This window comes from Sciurus vulgaris (assembly GCF_902686455.1).
Source record: "Sciurus vulgaris genome assembly, chromosome: 3".
Lineage (NCBI taxonomy): Eukaryota > Metazoa > Chordata > Mammalia > Rodentia > Sciuridae > Sciurus > Sciurus vulgaris.
The window spans coordinates 162238564-162257321 of NC_136463.1; the positions used below are offsets into that span (position 1 = coordinate 162238564).

Consider the following 18758-nt stretch of genomic DNA (forward strand, 5'->3'; position numbering starts at 1 on the left):
TCATTTAAAATACAGGAATATATTATTTGTTGCAGTGTTTAAGATTTTTTTTTTTTTTTTTTTTTTTTGCGGTGCTGGGGATTAGAACTCAAGGCCTTGTGCTTGCGAGGCAAGCACTCTACCGACTCAGCTATCTCCCCAGCCCAGTGTTTAAGATTTAAATTTGACTCTCTCACTAAATAAATACATGTATTTGAATATGTTATTCAATTTCTCTGTAGCTGGGCATGGTATTGCACACCTGTAATCCCAGTGGCTTGAGAGGCTGGGACAGGAGGATTGTGAGTTCAAAGCCAACCTCAGCAATATAGTGAGACCTTAAGCAACTCAGTGAGACCCTATCTCCAAATAAAATATTAAAAAGGGTAGGGGATGTGGCTCAGTGGTTAAGCACCCCTGGCTTCAATCCCCAGTATCAAAAAAAAAAAAAAAACAATTTTCTCAATTTCTCTCATATTTCTAATTTGTAAGATGAAAATCATGTCTGGGTTTGCCAGGAGATTTAAATACAATTATGTGGGCAAAAGTATTGGGAACTCCATAAATGGTGGCTGTTATTGTTTAAGAAGTGAACATATTTAAAATATACATCCAGCTATGAATAAAGGAGTACAATTAGTACAACACTCATCTCCTATTAAGCACTTACTAACAATAAAATAAAAATGAATTTGATAGTATTTTAAGGTTTCTGCTTTAAATACAAACTTTCCTACAGTGGAGTCCATTTATTGTGATTTTTTATTATCTGTAGGTACCAAAACCTTGGTAGTTCATGGACAGAATGAGTGTGATATTCCAACCCAGTTACCAGTCCATGAAGACACTCAGTTTGAAGCCCTGTTGAAGGTAGGAATGACCTTTGATAGAAACAATTTTTATAGACAATGCCTATGGTCACATCTGTGAACACCCGTTTTAGAAATAAATGGCATTTTTCTGTCTCAAAAGGAATGTGCACTATTCTCTACTTTCTGAGAATCTGCTCCACTATTAGGTACTTATATCATTTTCCACAGTTTTCACTGATGTTTTTAGATCTGCATTGAAGCAGGTCAAGTCAGGCGAGTCTTGTCTTGGCTGTAGCAGCAACATGATCTCTGATGTTTGCTCCTCACTTCCCTGGAACTCTGTGAATTCCACCTTAGGCGCTTCCTTGGATCACTTGTGATTGTTCTGGAGGTGACCTGGTTTTGCCCACTGATGACACTGGGGTAACATTTAGCTGTTAGCTGATGATCATGCCAGAGACCCCTTTTGTGGCACCCAGTTGAATCTATATACAGTCTTTACTTATCACCAATAGAAATTATTGGTGAAACAGAAAATATATACCTTAGAATAAATCAGGTGGATCAAGAACGTATTTTCTAGTATTTATGGCAACGATTTTCCTAAAAAGAAATGTAATCAATAGCTATAGTTGCCTGCAAGATTCTTAAGGTAAAATAGTGAGTAAACTAGTACAGTAATTCCTCATTTGTCTAAATGCCAAACTTTTAGTAATCAAATTTTCTGGAACACAACTCTGGACACAGAGTAAGTAGAAAGAGCCTCCTAAAAACTCACTTTTGCCAGACTTTGTATATTTTATTTCAGTAGAAGGAGTTATTCCTTCTCCTTCAGGCTTTATCCAGACATCTCCAGAGATTTTCTAAGGCCCAGTGAAGCAAAATTCAATAACCGTTCCATTTTTATGCACATGTTGAATGGTAGGATGGCATGAATTGGACAGCAGGTTCAAACCTGGCTCCCCCATGGCCAGCGTGACCCAAATCAGATAATAGGGCCTCTTTAGTCAGTTTCTTTTCAACAGTTCTGGGATGCTAGTTCAGGTTATATAAGTGTAAAGCACTGTGCCTAGTGTACAGTAAGTAATAAGTGTCCAATGTATTATGCTTTGGACTTCCTTAATGCTATTACTAAACATGCTTTTTTCTTGATATTGAGACCAGTAGGTGCCACTGTGTCTCCACCGTCCATCACTCAATCTGAATTATAACTGGACATCTTTGGGCACTGTGATAGCAGACAGTTTACATTACATAATTAATCTTTATTGCATCATTTTTGTATAATTCTCTGAATATATACTCTCACATATACATACATAATACATACTTTTTAAAAAATCTTTACAAGAAATTATCTTGTTTTTTCAATATTTGTGTCTTCTATTTTATTAACTAGCAAACAATATGTTCCTGATAAACATGTATTAAAATTTGTTGCTATTGTTCTAGGAGTGTTTGGAGTTTTTCAACATCCCCGAGTCCCAGTCGACACATTATTTCCTGATGGATAAGCGATGGAATCTTATCCACTACAATAAGGTGAGACTGCAGTAATGATGCTTGTGTTTTGTGCCAAAGGTTCAAAGTGCCTTTCGTAGGCACAGCTGGCAGTGAGGGAGGCTTGTCGTTTGGAGGTGCAGAGTGTGGCCTCTTGGGTCTGTGTGACTTTGGATAGGTTGTTTTACCTTTCTGCCCTTCAGTGCCCTTTGTAAAGTGAGGTGATGATAGTTTCTGCATGAGGCCAGTTGTTATCATGGAAGGAGGTAAGCTAGGTAAGGCACATGGTTATTCACCATAATTATGTCAAAGTAAAAGATTAAGTCACCCTTATAGTAACTGTGTGTGTCTATTGACATTTTTAATGCCGTTCTCAGTTATTTTTCTATGTTAAACATGGCCATGGTGACCTGATCTCATGAGCCAAAGGCCCCTCAGGATGACCTTATGGTGACCTTCTCCTTCCAGAATGTCCTCTAATATGTTGCCTCTGGTTGCTTCGCCCCTGACATGGCACCCAGTGCCTGGAAAGGGCACCCCACCTGGATGGGTCGAAGCTTTTCTAAGCAGGGGTTTGGCGTCTCTGTTTTGTCTAGTTTTGGTTTTCCCTTTCTTTCTTTCTTTCTTTCTTTCTTTCTTTCTTTCTTTCTTTCTTTCTTTCTTTTTTTCTTTCCTTTTTTCTTTATAATTCAAAGCATAAAATTAGGAAGACCCAAAACCATTAGGAAACAAATGAACTTCTTTGTTTGACCTTTGAGTAAAGAGGAAATGAGTAAAATTTAACCATTTTAAGTCTTTTTCTCTCTTTTTGTGCAATCCACACAGACCTATGTTCGAGATATTTATCCCTTCCGGAGGTCAGTATCTCCACAGCTGAATCTTGTACACATGCGTCCAGAGAAGGGACAGGAGCTCATTCAGAAACAGGTGTCTGACCACTCATTTCTACTCTATGTTGTCACGTCATTGGAACAGATCATCTGTGAATGTGTTGCCCACCCTGAGCTTCCTTCTTGTGATCCTCTCTGGAAAGAATAGAAGAATGACCTTGTTCAATAGATTGTTCCCCAAAACAGTGTGTTACATGTTATAAATTGGATGATGTATAGGCATTAAGAAAAAATCATGTAGAATAATGCTGTGATGAATTATTGGATATAAGCAATAGAAATCCTCTGATTTATTTACCCAACTCATTTCTGAGTATGATATTCATTTCATATTTTTGTGAAACAGGATTAGCAATACTTACACTGTAGCCACTAGATCAGTATCTCAGAAGTTTCCACCATCATAAAAGAAAAAGGAAAAGGGATCAATATTGTTATTCCTGAAAAAATCATTGAACTAAGGATCAGAGATTGTATTCTGTTCCAGCTCTGCCACTGACCAGGGATATGATCTTAATATTGTTTCTTAAAACAGAGACAAAATCAAGTAGTTGTCTTTAGGTTTAAGATTGAAGATCAGAATAATATTCACATATATAACCTCAAATCAGACTTTGACCTTAAAGAAACTCTCCATTCTTCATGTAAAATATGCTTTAGTACACAATTCTAAAGTCAATACAGTTTTAATATTGTCTATGTATTAACTTTATTTAAATAAGAATTTCAGGACACTTGATCATGTCATTTGTTTTTCTGCACATGTCAAAGATAGTAACTGGACATTAAACCATCCAAAAATATTTTCACAAGCTACTTAAGTCATTTTAAGCAAAATAGTTACTGTGCACTACCTAAATTACTTTTGAAAGAAAAAACACTGAATGTGTTGCAACGTGTGAGGTGTTGGGCAAAAATGAAAAATTTTATATAAACAACTTCTAAAACTATTTCACCAAAACAATCCCAGACAGAGGATAATCAATAATCAATAAAAACATAATCAATATTGGTGCTCCACTTGTGTATATTTACCATGTTTAAGAAAATATTTTAAAAACGTATTTCAAAAAAGTGCCATGAAATGAGACTCTCTCTGCATACTTCAAGTTGGAATCTTAAGGCTTTAAAGTTCCCCAGAGAGATGATAATACGGATGCCTATGGTTCTAGCTCAGGATTTCCCTCTACAGCTGCTTATTACTTATGATAAGCATCCCACTGCCCACTTGATCATCAAGAGAAATGAAGCTAAGGGAAAGAACCAAGAGTCCCAGGTGCATGTGCATGCCACCTAAACTCAGGGAGAAAGGACACCAATTAGGGCCCATGAACTTTGATCTCAAGATAGGTATTTCCTGATTCCATTTCAGTCTTTTTGAGAGACAAACCCAGAACTGCCAGTAAACAGTTTAAGGCACTGGAGGAAATTGTGTAAGCAACTGAAACCCAGAAAGAGAAGATCATCCACATTTTGACACCCACTTTTTGGAATACTAAACTATCTTGACAATGCTGCCTTCTGCTCCTCCAGACTGCACTCTATGAGAAACTCTCCCTTTTGCAGAGCAAACAGGAGCAGAGACTGAGAGTCTATTAAGTATTGTCTGTTTTCTATGTGATAAAGTAAAAAGCACTTCTCCCTCATTCTGCTTTTTCCCTTTTTCATCTTATCAACCCAATTTTTTACTCCAATTTCTTCATTCTGCAATTCAGAAGTTCTTAATCCTGCTCCTGCTTTCCTTTCGTGCTAGGTGTTCACGCGGAAGTTGGAGGAAGTGGGGCGGGTGCTGTTTCTCATTTCCCTCACCCAGAAGATCCCCACGGCCCACAAACAGTCCCACGTCTCCATGCTTCAGGAAGACCTCCTCCGTCTGCCCTCGTTCCCTCGAAGTGCCATAGACGCCGAGTTCTCACTCTTCAGTGATCCTCAAGGTATCAGGCAGGACAAAGCCTTTCCACACATCCTTGCTTTGCCCCCACTGGGAGAGCACCTTTATGAGCAGACAGTTCTGGGAACCTGTGGTTCTCAAACCTGAATGTGCACCAGAATCATCAATCAGGATGACCTGTTAAAATTTTCATTGCTGAGCCCCGTTCTCCACCTATGAGTGAGCTCCAGGAAGGGGCCCAAACTTGCCCCCCAGGCAGTGATGATGCTGCCATTCCAAGCAGTAAACTTGGAGAGCAGTACTCAAGGTGAATGGTAAGGAAGCCATGTGGGGTTGGTGGTAGGGAGGGGAGTCCCTACACAAAACAAGGATGTATATGAAGTTCAGAAAGGCAAAACTAACTGGGGGTGACAAATCAGAACAGTGGTTGCCTCTGGGTTAAGAAATGAACTTTCTGGAAAGGGCATGAGGGAACTTTTGGAGGTGATGAAAATTGTCTATATATTGATCAGGTATTCGTTCCATGAGTGCATATTTTGAAACTCATTGAACTCTACATTTAAGATGTGTGCATTTTACTCAAATTATATCTGAATGAAGAGACAGAGAAACAAACAGAAAGAGCTGCACTTTGGAACCCAGCTGTATTACTGTTACTAATTTGGTACCATTTACTTGAATTAGCATCCCTGTGCTTCAGTGTCCGCTTGCAGAAGGGACAGAGCAATAGTGGAAAGAGCTCCAACCTGAGAAGTGGTTAGAAGGCCAAGCACTAATCCCAGCCTGTCATTCTCTACCTAGAAAGCTTACATTTTCTCAAAGCTTCAGCTTATTGAGCAGGAGAACCTGCAGATGCCTGCCCTGGCTTGCCCACAGAGTTCAGTCAGAGTGGTGCTGATGAAAGTCCTTTGAGAGCTAGGAAGCACCATCCCGGTGCCAGCCACTCTTGCTGCAAAGCCTTTTAGCACGAGCTCTCACCCCAGAGCTGGAACAAATGGAGCACAGCAGCACCCTGGCATTTGATCCCCTGCTTTTGCTGATGGGATTGGTGTGGACTAATTCTGTCTTTGCTGTTTCATGTTCTCACAGCTGGGAAGGAACTGTTTGGCCTTGACACACTTCAGAAAAGCTTGTGGATCCAGCTCCTGGAAGAGATGTTCCTGGGCATGCCGAGCGAATTCCCCTGGGGAGATGAAATCATGCTTTTCCTCAACGTTTTTAATGGTGCTCTGATCCTCCACCCGGAAGACAGTGCCCTGCTCAGGCAGTACGCTGCCACCGTTATCAACACTGCTGTGCACTTCAATCACCTCTTCTCTCTCAGCGGCTACCAGTGGATTCTGCCCACCATGCTGCAGGTGCCTGGAATCTCTTCTCCTAACCTGAAAAGTAACCCACAGACTGCTCATATCTAGCGGTTCCAGATCTATACAGAAACTTTTCAATGCCGGGATTTTCTTCTTTCGTACCAACCAAAGGCACCAGATGAAATCCACCACCCCCCCCCCCCCCCCAATAAATTTTTGAGTGGTCACAATATCACATTTTGTCCTGAGATTGCCAGAGTTGGTAGGTGCCTTCTCATTTCTTCTTGGCCAGTGGTTCTCAAAGTGTGGTTTCTGAACCAGTAGTGTCAACCTCACCTGGGAACTTGCTAGAAATGCACTTCCTTGAGCCCATCTCAGGACTGCTGAATCAGAAGTTCGGGTCAGAATCCAGTAATTCAGTTTTTAACAAGACCCCTGGGGGGGTCTCAACGCCCTACACAGAGAACCATTGCTATTGAGTCAAATGTATGGCAAGAGTTCTGCTGATGTTTCTCCCAAGAGATTCTCTGACCGGTCTGCACAAAGATTTCTATTACTACTAAAATTTGGTTTGATGGAATTGGAGGAGGTGAATGTAGCAGGAACGATGTCTGTTTACTAGCATTTGATATAAATCCGGCTACATTTAGGAGCACTTAAGAAAATTCAGGGAGGGCCTGGGGCTGATACTAGTTCTCTATTTTTAGGGAAGTTTCAATGAAAGTTATGAAAATAATAATACATGCTTATTCTTGGCAAACAAGAATGTGCTATGGGGGCAAGAAATTTACCTTTATCACAGGACTATCTGCCTTATTTTTAAACAGTGGCAATTTTCTCTGTTTTGATAACTATTTTACTGATTACCAAAAGCAATTATAAAATTGTTCATTATAAAATTCAGAAGACAAAGTTTCAACAGAAAATAGAGATCACCTACCATCCTCTTTCCCGGAGAACTGTTGTTTACACTTGTTGAAAATCCTGGCACTCTCTCCTACACACACACACACACACACACACACACACACACACTTGAATACTTACACGCGTACACACACACTTTTTTTTTTTTTTTTAATTTTTTTTTGGCGGTGCTGGGGATCGAACCCAGGGCCTTGTGCTTGTGAGGCAGCCACTCTATCAACTTAGCTATCTCCCCAGCCCTACACACACTTTTTAAAAACAGAAGTTGTATTATATATTCCAGCGTGGAACCCATTTTTTCCCATGCAGCGAAATGCCATGGGCATTTTTTCATGTCGCTGCATTCAGTTTAATAGCATCATTCACATTGTACCACAAATCACTTAACCAATCACCATTTATGAATGATTTTTTTCAAGTTTTTCACTGTTACAATCTTGCAGCAAGCATTCTTTGATAAATATCTTTGTACATTTGCCCAATTCTTTCCTTGAGATAAATTCCTAGTCATAAACTTCCTGGGGAAAAGTATATTTAGATTTTTAGAATTTTTATATATATTACCAAATTTCAGACAGGGTTGTGCCATTTTACACACCTTCTACCAGTTTATGAAATTAGTCATTTTTCTGTTTCCCCTAAATGGAAAATTTTAAAATCAAACGCAACTTTGTATATAGTGAAGGCACTTTGTGACTGCAACATTTTCCCACAGGTGTACTCTGACTACGAAAGCAATCCCCAGTTACGTCAAGCCATCGAATTTGCCTGCCACCAGTTCTACATTCTACACCGAAAGCCCTTTGTGCTGCAGCTGTTTGCTAGTGTGGCCCCTCTCCTGGAGTTTCCTGTGAGTAAACTCTATGGGAATAAATGAATACCAACCGATTGAAAGAAACAAAGGTTATCTACTCAGAGGTTGCAGTAGCAAGGAAGTCAGCCACCATCACGGGTGTGGCAGAGACCCCAGTGGAGACACTGGAGGGGAGCTAGACAGTGGAAAGGCAGGGAGTTTCAGTTCTGCCTGAGGGGAACCTGCTGGTCTGGGGAAGCTACAGGTAGGCGATCTAGGCTGTGTCTTATGGATGGTTTAGGCTGCATGTTAGCTTTCTCTAACTGTAAGTAAAGACAAAAATTTGGGAAGCCATCAGTTTTAATCAAGTCCAAGATCATTTGAGGCAAATTGTGGCAGGACTTATCATTTGTTTTCCGGGAGAGCTGGTGGTCTGACTTCCTATAAGCCTGACTTAAATCTCTGGTTTCCTGGGAGGGTTTTTTGGTTTTTGTTTTTTCTTTTTAGAAGTATTTTGGCTTGGTTTCTTGGGCAGCTTACTGCAGGTTGTGAGTCACAACTCTTATTTTTACACATGGCCTGGTCATGGTCAGTTTGTTTTATTAACATGTATCTCTCCCTCACCTCACGGTTCGAAATTAAGCTCCATGAACAAGACTTTTGTCTGTTTTTATGTTTGTTCGTTTTTAGTTGTTGTTTGGTTTTATTTCTGGGTTTTGGTTTTGTTTTGCTATAACCTCAGTGCACAGAATACTTTCTGGCACATAGGAATTTAAGAAGGAATTATTGTTTTAATGAATGGATCAAATTAATTTTCAATAGACATGAAATGGCAAGTATCTCTATTTTGGAGATCTATTATTAAACAAGCCTATGAACTTGATTTAAAATACGTATCTGTTCCCCAAACATGTTTCAAGTATTCAACCAATTATGGAAATTTTCTTAGTTCTACCCTCTTAATACCGCAGGTGACATTGGCATGAACTTTTCTAGCAGTTCACATATTGCTGTATTTTTCAAGTGTTTGCAACCATCTTTTTGTACTAGGTTAGCATTTAATAGATTCCCTAAAACTCAGGTGTACCACTCCAAAATCAGGTTCCAGCATTGTTGGATGCAGAATTATCTAAGCTGAATTTCAGGTAGTATTATAATTGTTATTGCTGATAGTGTTTATGGAGCTTGGCCTCCTGGTCAACTATAGTACCACTGAGATAGGAGTCAATTAACTAAAATTATATGTCTTTATACAGGATGCTGCCAATAATGGGCCCAACAAAGGTGTGTCAGCTCAGTGCCTGTTCGACTTGCTACAGTCCCTGGAAGGAGAGACCACTGACATACTAGACATCCTAGAACTGGTTAAAGCTGAGAAGCCTCTCAAGTCATTAGGTAATGCAAAACTTCCCTTGGCATTTTTTTCTCGTTGTAATTGTTTATATATGTATATGCACACACACTGCACATTGATAGAAAAAATAGTAAAAATAAATGGAACAGTGGTATACATTGAATGAGTTGGGTGTTTTTTTCTTACATTTCTTGTGACTCCTAAAGAGCAAAATGAAAATCATACTAAAATGAAGTTCAATAGACTACTCTTCTAAGACTGCAATTTTCAGAAGCTTGTGTTATCTTGAGGAACTCTAAGTAAATAATCCTCCAAGTGGTCTTTTAGTATAATACAATGTGTAGAATTAGACATAATTCAAAGATAAAGCTTCATGTTTCTTAGACCTTTCAAATGCCTTAAGTGATTTTAGTAGATGAGATGGTTAAAACTACCTCCCCCTAAAAATTGCCTTCATTCTTCATTCACTTATTCAGAAGTAAAAAACAGAATTTATTCCCTTTAGATGAAGAAATTAACAGTTTTCACAGCTTAGGAATAAAATAGAACAAAGAAAAGGCTATAAAATAAAGCTGAAAAAGCAATGTTAAGAGTGGTAAACTCCATTATCCACGGTGGAATCTGTTCTGACTGTGAGCACTAACTCTTTATCCTCTTAGATTTCTGCTATGGAAATGAAGATCTGACCTTTTCTATCAGTGAAGCCATTAAGCTCTGTGTCACTGTGGTGGCATATGCTCCCGAATCATTTAGGAGGTAACTATAACCCACTATTCCGTGTCACGTGATAAGTAAGTATAGCAAAGGAAATAAAACTTATTGAATATATAGCTTATGTTTGGGTTATTTGTTTGTAACATTCTAGCAAGTAATGTTTTAAAAACTAAATTTAGGAACTGTCATAGCAAAAATGTGGAACGTATTATAAATCCTCCTTAATTTGTAATCTCTTCATTTAGAATTTGTGCAGCAGCTAAGATGTTTAATCTTGCTAGAAAATATTTTCCTTTCATGTAATACAAATTAGTAGCAAACAAAATTTCATAGCAGGTTTTTAAACCATTTATGAAAACTCCTTTCAGGGAGCAATAAGAACACCTGTCACACAAAGGACAAGAATATAAATCTTCTCTTCCATTTTGCCAAGTGCAAGGAGCCAGAGGACTCACATGAAAAGTGAGTCACCCTGCCAGGCATGGTGGTGCATGATTGTCATCCCACCAGCTCTGGAGGCCGAGGCAGGGAGATCACAAGTTCAAGGACAGCCTCAGCAACTCAGCAAGATTCTAAGCATTGTAGCAAGACCCTGTCTCAAAATAAAAAATAAAAAGTGCCGGGGATGTGGCTCAGTGGTAAAGCAACCCCAGGTTTGATCCCTGGTACCAAAAAACGAAAAAAAGAAAAGAAAAAGGTGAGTCATCCCAATACCAGGATGTTGTTTCTGATCTAAGAATATCATCCCTTTTCTAAGTCCTACTGTGTGAGCAAACTCTCTAGAGAGAAAGGAAGAGCCAGGTTGATTATACTCAGAATATTTTTATCCATTGTCCCCTTAAGGAAGTCATTTCTTCTCACCCAGAACAGAAGGGATAAAGGGCCAAGAGGAACCAGAATGTATATGAATTGACCGCTCTTTACTGGAAGGAAGCTTGAGGAATGAGTGAACAATGTCTTCCTCAACATTCCTAGCGTTTTGTCATCTTTAACAATAGGGATTAAATGTCTGCCTGTGGTTAGCGAGGAGTGTGTAGCTATGGCTTCAGGAGGGAAATCTGCAGTCCATAAGGATGGGCCTGCTCCCATGTTCCTGCTGTTTCCATTATATCAGCTCCAGAAAAGGGTACGGGGTGGACCAATACCCCGCATTTATTCCGAATCTGCTGTGCTTCTCAATGTAAAAATGTATTTCTTATTCCATTTGCTATTGTGTGTCCAAGTACATTGTTAATGGGATGCTTGAGAGGTTATGCACTGAGATTACATGACGACATGAAGACACTGCAATAATAAAATGCACGACATTTCTCTAATATTAAATTGTTAGCAACAGAGAGAACTGACAAGTTTGACTAAAAAGTTCTTCCATTACCAAATTCCCAGTGAGACCTGAAATTCTCTTTCAAGTTAAAATTCAAAAACATTGGAATCAAAAGGAATTAGAGTTCACAATCAAATTGCCTTATTGTGAGTTAAAGACCAAAGCCCAATGTTAGGTTTTAAGATTGGTTAATAAATCGATCCTCCTAAATTCCCATATGGCTCAGGCTGAACCAAAGGGCTTTTTGATTCCTGGGCAGAGTCAAGATTTCTTAAGTAGCTGTTCCCTGGGATATTCTTATAAGATTTCTTTATTTGTAACACCAAGTCCTTCTCGTACTTAAATTATGCTTAAATAAGTGTATTTCATACACGTATAACATTCATATAAAAGTTTAAAAAATCATGATTTTACAGTTGAGTAAATGTTCATAGAGTTATCACATCTGTGTAAATACAACTCAGATAAAAAAGAAATCAGATAGGGCCAGGTGCAGTGGCACATTCCCATAATCCCACCTTGAAAGGCTAAGAGATGAAGATTGCAAAGTAGAGGCCAGCTTCAACATGTTTGCCAGGCCCTGTCTCAAAAATAAAAAGGTCTGGGGATGTTAAAGTGCCCCTGAGTCCAATTTGCAGTACAAGAAATATATGTGTACATATATATTTTTATGTATCTGATATATATACATTTATATCAAATAGAGACACTACTATCTCCATTTCCAGCATGATAAATCTAAATCAGCTTTGCCTCCTTTTGAACTCTATTTAAGTGAATTATTATAGTAGGTACTTTTTAAGATCTGACTTCTGTTATTCAATATTATTTCATCCATATAATTATATAATGTATAACTACAATTTTTTTCTTTTTCATTCACCTATAATATTCCATTGTGTGTCTGTGCCAAAATTTGTTCAGTTCTTCTCTTTGCCAACAGATTTTGTTTTGGATATAGTTTGAAGCTATTATGAATAATGCTGCAGTGAACATTTTTGTGTTTCTTTATGCATACACATGTACAGTGTGCATTTCTGTGGGTGGAAATGCTTTGCTAGGTTATGGAGTATGCATATATTTAGCTTCAGTAGATTCTACCAGAAAGGTTTCCAAAGTGGCCGTGTTGATTTTCACTCCTATCAGTGGTGTGTGAGTGCTCTTTACAAACTGGCAAATGCCTGGAGAAAAATGTTGCACAGACATTCTGGATGACTAAATAAGCTTCCTTTTCTCCAGCAACCTAGTATTTCCAGAAGATACCTGGCAACCTTAGCGTCTGACACCTTCAATAATTTAAAAAAAAAAAAAAAATGTTTTTGCTCAGCCTTCTAGTAAGGCAATTACTAGTACTGCAACAGGTACTTCTTAACAGGGACTTCTCACCTCCTTTTTTAAGTTGTCAAAGAGATAGGCCTCAAAAAGAGTCTCATAGCTCTGATTCCATATCCATCAATTTTCTGAAAATTTCCATTTTTTGTGTCAAGAGCACTTATTCTAGGCACAGTTATACAATCAGAAACCCATACTCCGTATTGATAAGTATTATAGCAGAAACCAACTGATGTCTATAGGAAGGAGAGTGGACCAAAGTCTTGATTTGAGGTTCTCTAGAATATCAGCCAGTCAATATTGTGTTCTAGAACCCACAGCTTATCAAATTTAAGCTCCCTTGGGAGAATGTTCCAAAAAGATTTATGTTAATGTTGTGCACTTGCAGTATTAGAGAGAAAATCTGCCTTGCCTAAAACTGCTTATTTTCTGTCTCCACTCTGAGATGATGTTTCTGACACTCCAGGACTTCACTGAGTGGGTCCTATCCAAGGAGCAGTGTCCACTCACTCTACTAAGTAGGCATCGCCAGACCACATCACTGTGGCAGTTGCCAGACTCTCATTATAAAATTGCACAAGCTTTAAGAAGCCAGTCTCCTAGAAAATGTGAACGGTCTCAAAATTGTTTCAGCCAGAAAATCACTCTCAGCAAGTTCCTGAATCACTGAGGATTCTTAGGCCTGTTTCTCAGAATGGACTATGAAGTTCCTCTAATTATCATTATGCTATCCTAGTGGTCATTGGAAAAAATGGCCAGTTCCCCCAACTAGATCACATGCTTCCTTACGATTTTAACTACTCTTGATTTGAGTGGGGTGAGAAGGAGGCTTAGAATTCTTCATCTCTCTAAAGCCTTTTTCCATGCTCCTAAATTGACACAGTCCCCAAGAGTAGAATGTTAAGTGTGACTTGGTTTTCTTTCTGTTGCTGACAGTCTTCAGATGCTGATGGTCTTGGAAGCTTTAGTTCCCTGTTACCTACAAAAGCTAAAGAGGCAGACATCACAGGTGGAGACAGTACCTGCTGCCCGAGAGGAGATTGCTGCCACAGCTGCTCTTGCAACATCCTTACAAGCCCTTTTGTACAGTGTGGAAGTCCTCACCAGGTAATCCAATTGGCAGAAATATCCACAGCCTTAAGCCATATGTACCCATTGAAAAGATGAAGAAAAAAAATGTGATAAATAAAAATCTCCAGAACTCAGTATTTGTTTACAGATACCTATCATTTTTTTTCCAGTTACTGACTCAATTTTCCATGACTTATAACCTCACAGAGTCCTTAAGTTATCTGGATAAATAGTGTGAAGTACTCAGCAGTAGTAGTGATACTAATATTCCTATCATGATTGCTGAACACACAATCGCGTACAGCTTGCTAACCTTCCATGACAGTTTAAGCCCAGTTGTAAACAAATGTTTTGTAAGAAGGCCAACCTGGTGAACATGAAAATATGACCTACATTTTATTAGCTATTATTTTATGAGACATGAAAGCTCTGCAATTCCAACTTAGCATTCTTTTATTATTTTACTGTTTGTGAAGAGTTGTGGGTTTTTACTATAACTTTACAAACTACATAACAAATATAAATGGCAGAATGTGACTCTAATGCCAGAATTGACCAATTATTTGTGCAACAGGACTAAAAGCAGCTGGGAGAGAGGGCTTGAGAGATTTGGGGAATGGTAAGGCAAAATTGGCACCAGAGTTCAGCCAGAATCGAAGTTCCTGAAGTGAGTACTGTCAGAAGATTCTTGGGTGCAGAAGCATAAGAAACTGAGCCATCATACGGCAAGGAAGGCCAGGAGGCAGGAGGTGGGTGGGACAAGAGGTAGAATTAGAATGGGGTCAATGGACTCAGGACACCAGGCATATACTTGACTTTCCTTCTACCTCCCTTCTAAATTAGCTGGAAAGAGATCTTCTTCTCCAAGGTGGGGATGGGGAAGTCTTCCTTGCTTTGTCTTTGCTCCTTCATTCCATCCTGCTGTTCTGTGTGTCCTTAGCCCAAAATTCTCTCTCTGGTGTGAAGTGTAGCCATGCTACAACTTGGGTGAACCCCAGAAACATCATGCTAAGTAAAGAAGCTGGACACAAAAGGTCACACACCATATGATTCCTTTTGTATGAGGTGTCCAGAGTAGTCACACCCACTCAGACAGAAAGCAGACTGGTGGTGCTGGGGTCTGAGGGGAGGAGATAATGGGAAGTGACTGCTACTGGATGCAGTATCCTTTTGGGTGAAAAAATGTCCTGAAACTAGACAGTGGTGATGTTTGTACCGCATCATGCATCTACTAAATGTCACTGTTATGTACACTTTTAAATGGTTAAAATGGTTAAAATTTTATGTTATGTATATCATACCACAATAAAAATTGCTATAAAAAAGTGAAAAAAAAAATTTCTCTCTGACTTACCTCCACCTCACTCCACAAAAGTTACCAACTTCCCATCCCCATCTTGTTGGCAAGAGAACCAAGGGCTAACCAAAGTCCTTTAGTCTAGGGAAGGCTTTGTCAAGAGAGAGGGAGTGGGACTGTTGTTCATGAACTTCAATATATTTGACTTCTAATCATGAACCACACTGCTAACCTAGGCAGGCAGAATATAGCCCCAAAACCTGATGATCATCCTGAAGGCTGCGTGGGGGAAATCCACTGCCAGGCTCATTCACGGTTTTGACAGAATTCAGGTTCATGCAGTTCTGGTCTGAGGTCCCACTTCCTTGCTGGCTGTCAACCAGGTTCCCTTCTCTGCATTTAGAAGGCATTTGCATTCCTCTCACATTGTCCCCTTCCATCTTCCAGACAGCCATAGTGCTTGAATTCTTCTCATGCCTCCAATCTCTGCCCACGGCCAGAGAAAACCTCCACTTTTAAAGGGCTGGTGTGATGAGATTCAGCCTAGCCAGATAATCTCCCCTTTGGCTGTACAAGGTAACAAGATCGCTGGAGTAACACTTGGAAACAAAACTCTTGGAACTATCTTTAATTCCACCCACGAGATGACATGGGAAGAGATTGGGTGTGATTATCAAAAGTTTAGTAGACATACTCAGTATACAAAATATGAGAAACATAGAAGTCAGCCTTATAGATTGCATAAAAGTAAGTGCTTTGAAAAACTACATCATCCTTCTGTGTCTCAGATACCAATATGGAAGCACATTTTACCTAATATTTCAAGTAAACCCTAAAGATTTAAAAATAAATAATTTGAATTTATCACTAATCATCAAAATTACTGTCTTAAAATAGATACAGGAGCTAGAGTTGTGGCTCAGTGGTAGAGTGCATGCCTAGCATGTGTGAGGCCCTGGGTTTGATCCTCAGCACCACATATAAAATAAAGTAAAATAAAATAAAGGTATTGTGTCCACCTACAACTAAAACAGAATTTTTTTTTAAAAAGATACAGATTTATTCACTTTCCTGAATAGCCTTAGGTATAATCACTAAGAGGATTATTTCATTCTTTGGTGAGTTCTCAAGAAGTAGAGCAATTGGTTATGGTGTAGATGACTAAAGAGGTATGCATACCCTTGCTTTTTACTAAATTACCTGGCACCTGTAGAAATGAAGAATAAGTTCTAAACTCACACTGATCAGTACAGACTTAGTTTATTATAAATCTTAGTTGAAGAGTCATGGTTTATTATTCAGAATCAAGAAGTAGAACTTAAATTGTGGTGTGCTTGTTGTCCATGGAATCAACGTTGGCTTTAAAGTGTCTCTTGGTATAGACTGAAAATATGTGACAAAAAGCTCAAAGCCTGACAGACTGTTTTTTTAAGATTCTAAAAATCATATGTGCTTCAGTAATTTCATCAATCTTTCCATTTCTGATGTTCTGTTCTGGCAATTGTTGCAGGCCCATGACAGCCCCCCAGATGAGCAGGTGTGATCAAGGTCACAAGGGGACCACTACAGCCAATCACACCATGTCATCTGGAGTGAACACCAGGTAATTCTCTGTGTCCTCGTTTCCTACAATCTCTCAATTTTATAAATCCTGAATTTCAGCTATTGGGAATGAAAGAAATCCTGGAAATAGTGAATATTGATTGTGAAAAAACACCTAAGGAAAAGAAAAAAATTGGGCACATTTGGAGTTACAAGAAAATACCAAGGCTTCTTTTAAAATTGTCAAAGACAATTACACATAAATTGACATTTTTATTGGTTTTGTCTGCATGATTGTGCTAAGTATCTGGTCTCTACCTCCTGGGTGGTCTTTGAATTATTCCAGAGCTGTTCCATTTGCCTCCAACAAAAGGCTAATGAAACAATGATAATCAGGGGTGGTTTCTCATTCCTGGGACAGATTTTCTGCACACATTTCCTCCAGACTTTGATTTATGTCCTTAAATGATGCTTTTAAGTTTGTTCACTTAATGTCTTTCCATGTGGTGTAACTTAGACACTGGCTGTACTAGTTAATACTTTATCCGCTTCATTCTGTGTTAACATATAAATATCTCCAACACACACAATTGACTTCCTTCTCCAAGAAAGACTTAAGATAGTGCATACTCAAAATCAGCTTAAAATGAAGTTCTCATTCCTTAGTATGGAATAGTTAATAGAGAGATCATGAAGATAAACTGATTTCCCACTCTTTCTGAAGCATATTTTTAAGTGTATGTCATTATTTATGTAAAACTAATTCCCTGTGCATCATATATATTCATATTAAGAATAAGACAAAAATAAATTCAAACCAACTATACATTGTCTGATGTGGTGCTCAACCCATGTGTTAATCTCTTACATTAGGGAAAAAGAGTTAAGTGATCCACAGGGGCTTCTGTAGGCATGTTGGGTTAGGTTTGATTACTAGATGAATTGTGCATGCGGAAGAGGAGGTCCTCTCAAGTTTGAAATCAATCAGTCAGGAAGCAGTAAGTCTCCAGAATTGAAGGAAGTCAGCCACACTTCTCTCTCTGATCTACTGAAACAGAACATATAGAACTATTCTTTAGATTTCAAAGTTTTCAAGAATTTCTTTCCTTTAGTTATATTCCATGAGTTTGTATGTATTTTTTAATATTTTTCTTTATCCAAATTCTATAGCAATAAAACAGCTTTCATAGTACCTATAACTGTAGTACATGCAGTAGTCAAATGAAAGAAAAAAATTTCTTATTTTAGGATTACATACTTGTGAACTTATCAAAATGTATACCTTCAAAGACCTTTTACATGAAAAAGTGTATATGAAGCCTCAGTAAAATTACTGTGTTCTTGCTCTGATAGTTATGCAGACTATTTTTCAACTCCCAGGTACCAGGAGCAAGGAGCCAAATTGCACTTTATCAGGTACAGAAAAGTTGCTCTAATTTCATACCAGTTCTGACATGTTGAGATGATTACCTTTGGATCTGATTTATAGTTTCATTAGATTCATTGAAATGATGCATGGCATACTGTTTCTGTGTAAATCCTAGAAGTGGTAAATGTAAAGCCACTGCAATTTGGGGGGTCATCTCTTCTAGGCTGATAACGTTCTTTATCCTCCAGATGAGGTTCTCCTGGACCTTTCCCTACTAATTCCTGAATTCAGTAGGAATTGTGTGTGTGTGTGTGTGTGTGTGTGTGTGTGTGTGTGTTTCAGTGTGATGATACTCTCCTCTCATATTTGCCACATACCCACGTTTTCAAACCCCTCATTGATTTTTTTTTCCCCCCAGGGAAAACCTTCATTTGTTAGAGGAAGGACAGGGTCTTCCTAGAGAGGAACTGGATGAACGAATTGCTCGTGAGGAGTTCAGAAGGCCCCGGGAATCCCTGCTGAATATTTGCACAGAATTCTATAAGCATTGTGGACCAAGGCTGAAGATCTTGCAAAACCTGGCTGGGGAGCCACGGGTCACTGCCCTGGAGCTGCTGGATGTGAAGTCCCACATGAGGTACTGTTCTAGCTTTCCC

General features: G+C 38.9%; 1 protein-coding gene across 8 annotated transcripts in view; it reads left to right on the forward strand.

The window, feature by feature from the left end:
• Positions 1 to 18758, forward strand: part of UNC80 (unc-80 homolog, NALCN channel complex subunit) — a 203932-nt gene that overhangs the window by 148326 nt on the left and 36848 nt on the right. For all 8 annotated transcript variants that reach the window (XM_079134589.1, XM_079134594.1, XM_079134590.1 and 5 more), the window contains 12 exons: positions 755 to 849; positions 2244 to 2333; positions 3117 to 3218; positions 4935 to 5115; positions 6162 to 6430; positions 8022 to 8156; positions 9356 to 9494; positions 10113 to 10209; positions 13760 to 13930; positions 16702 to 16794; positions 18114 to 18149; positions 18521 to 18739. In XM_079134589.1, coding sequence (XP_078990715.1) covers positions 755 to 849; positions 2244 to 2333; positions 3117 to 3218; positions 4935 to 5115; positions 6162 to 6430; positions 8022 to 8156; positions 9356 to 9494; positions 10113 to 10209; positions 13760 to 13930; positions 16702 to 16794; positions 18114 to 18149; positions 18521 to 18739 — 1627 coding nt within the window. The remainder of the gene's footprint in view (positions 1 to 754; positions 850 to 2243; positions 2334 to 3116; positions 3219 to 4934; positions 5116 to 6161; positions 6431 to 8021; positions 8157 to 9355; positions 9495 to 10112; positions 10210 to 13759; positions 13931 to 16701; positions 16795 to 18113; positions 18150 to 18520; positions 18740 to 18758) is intronic.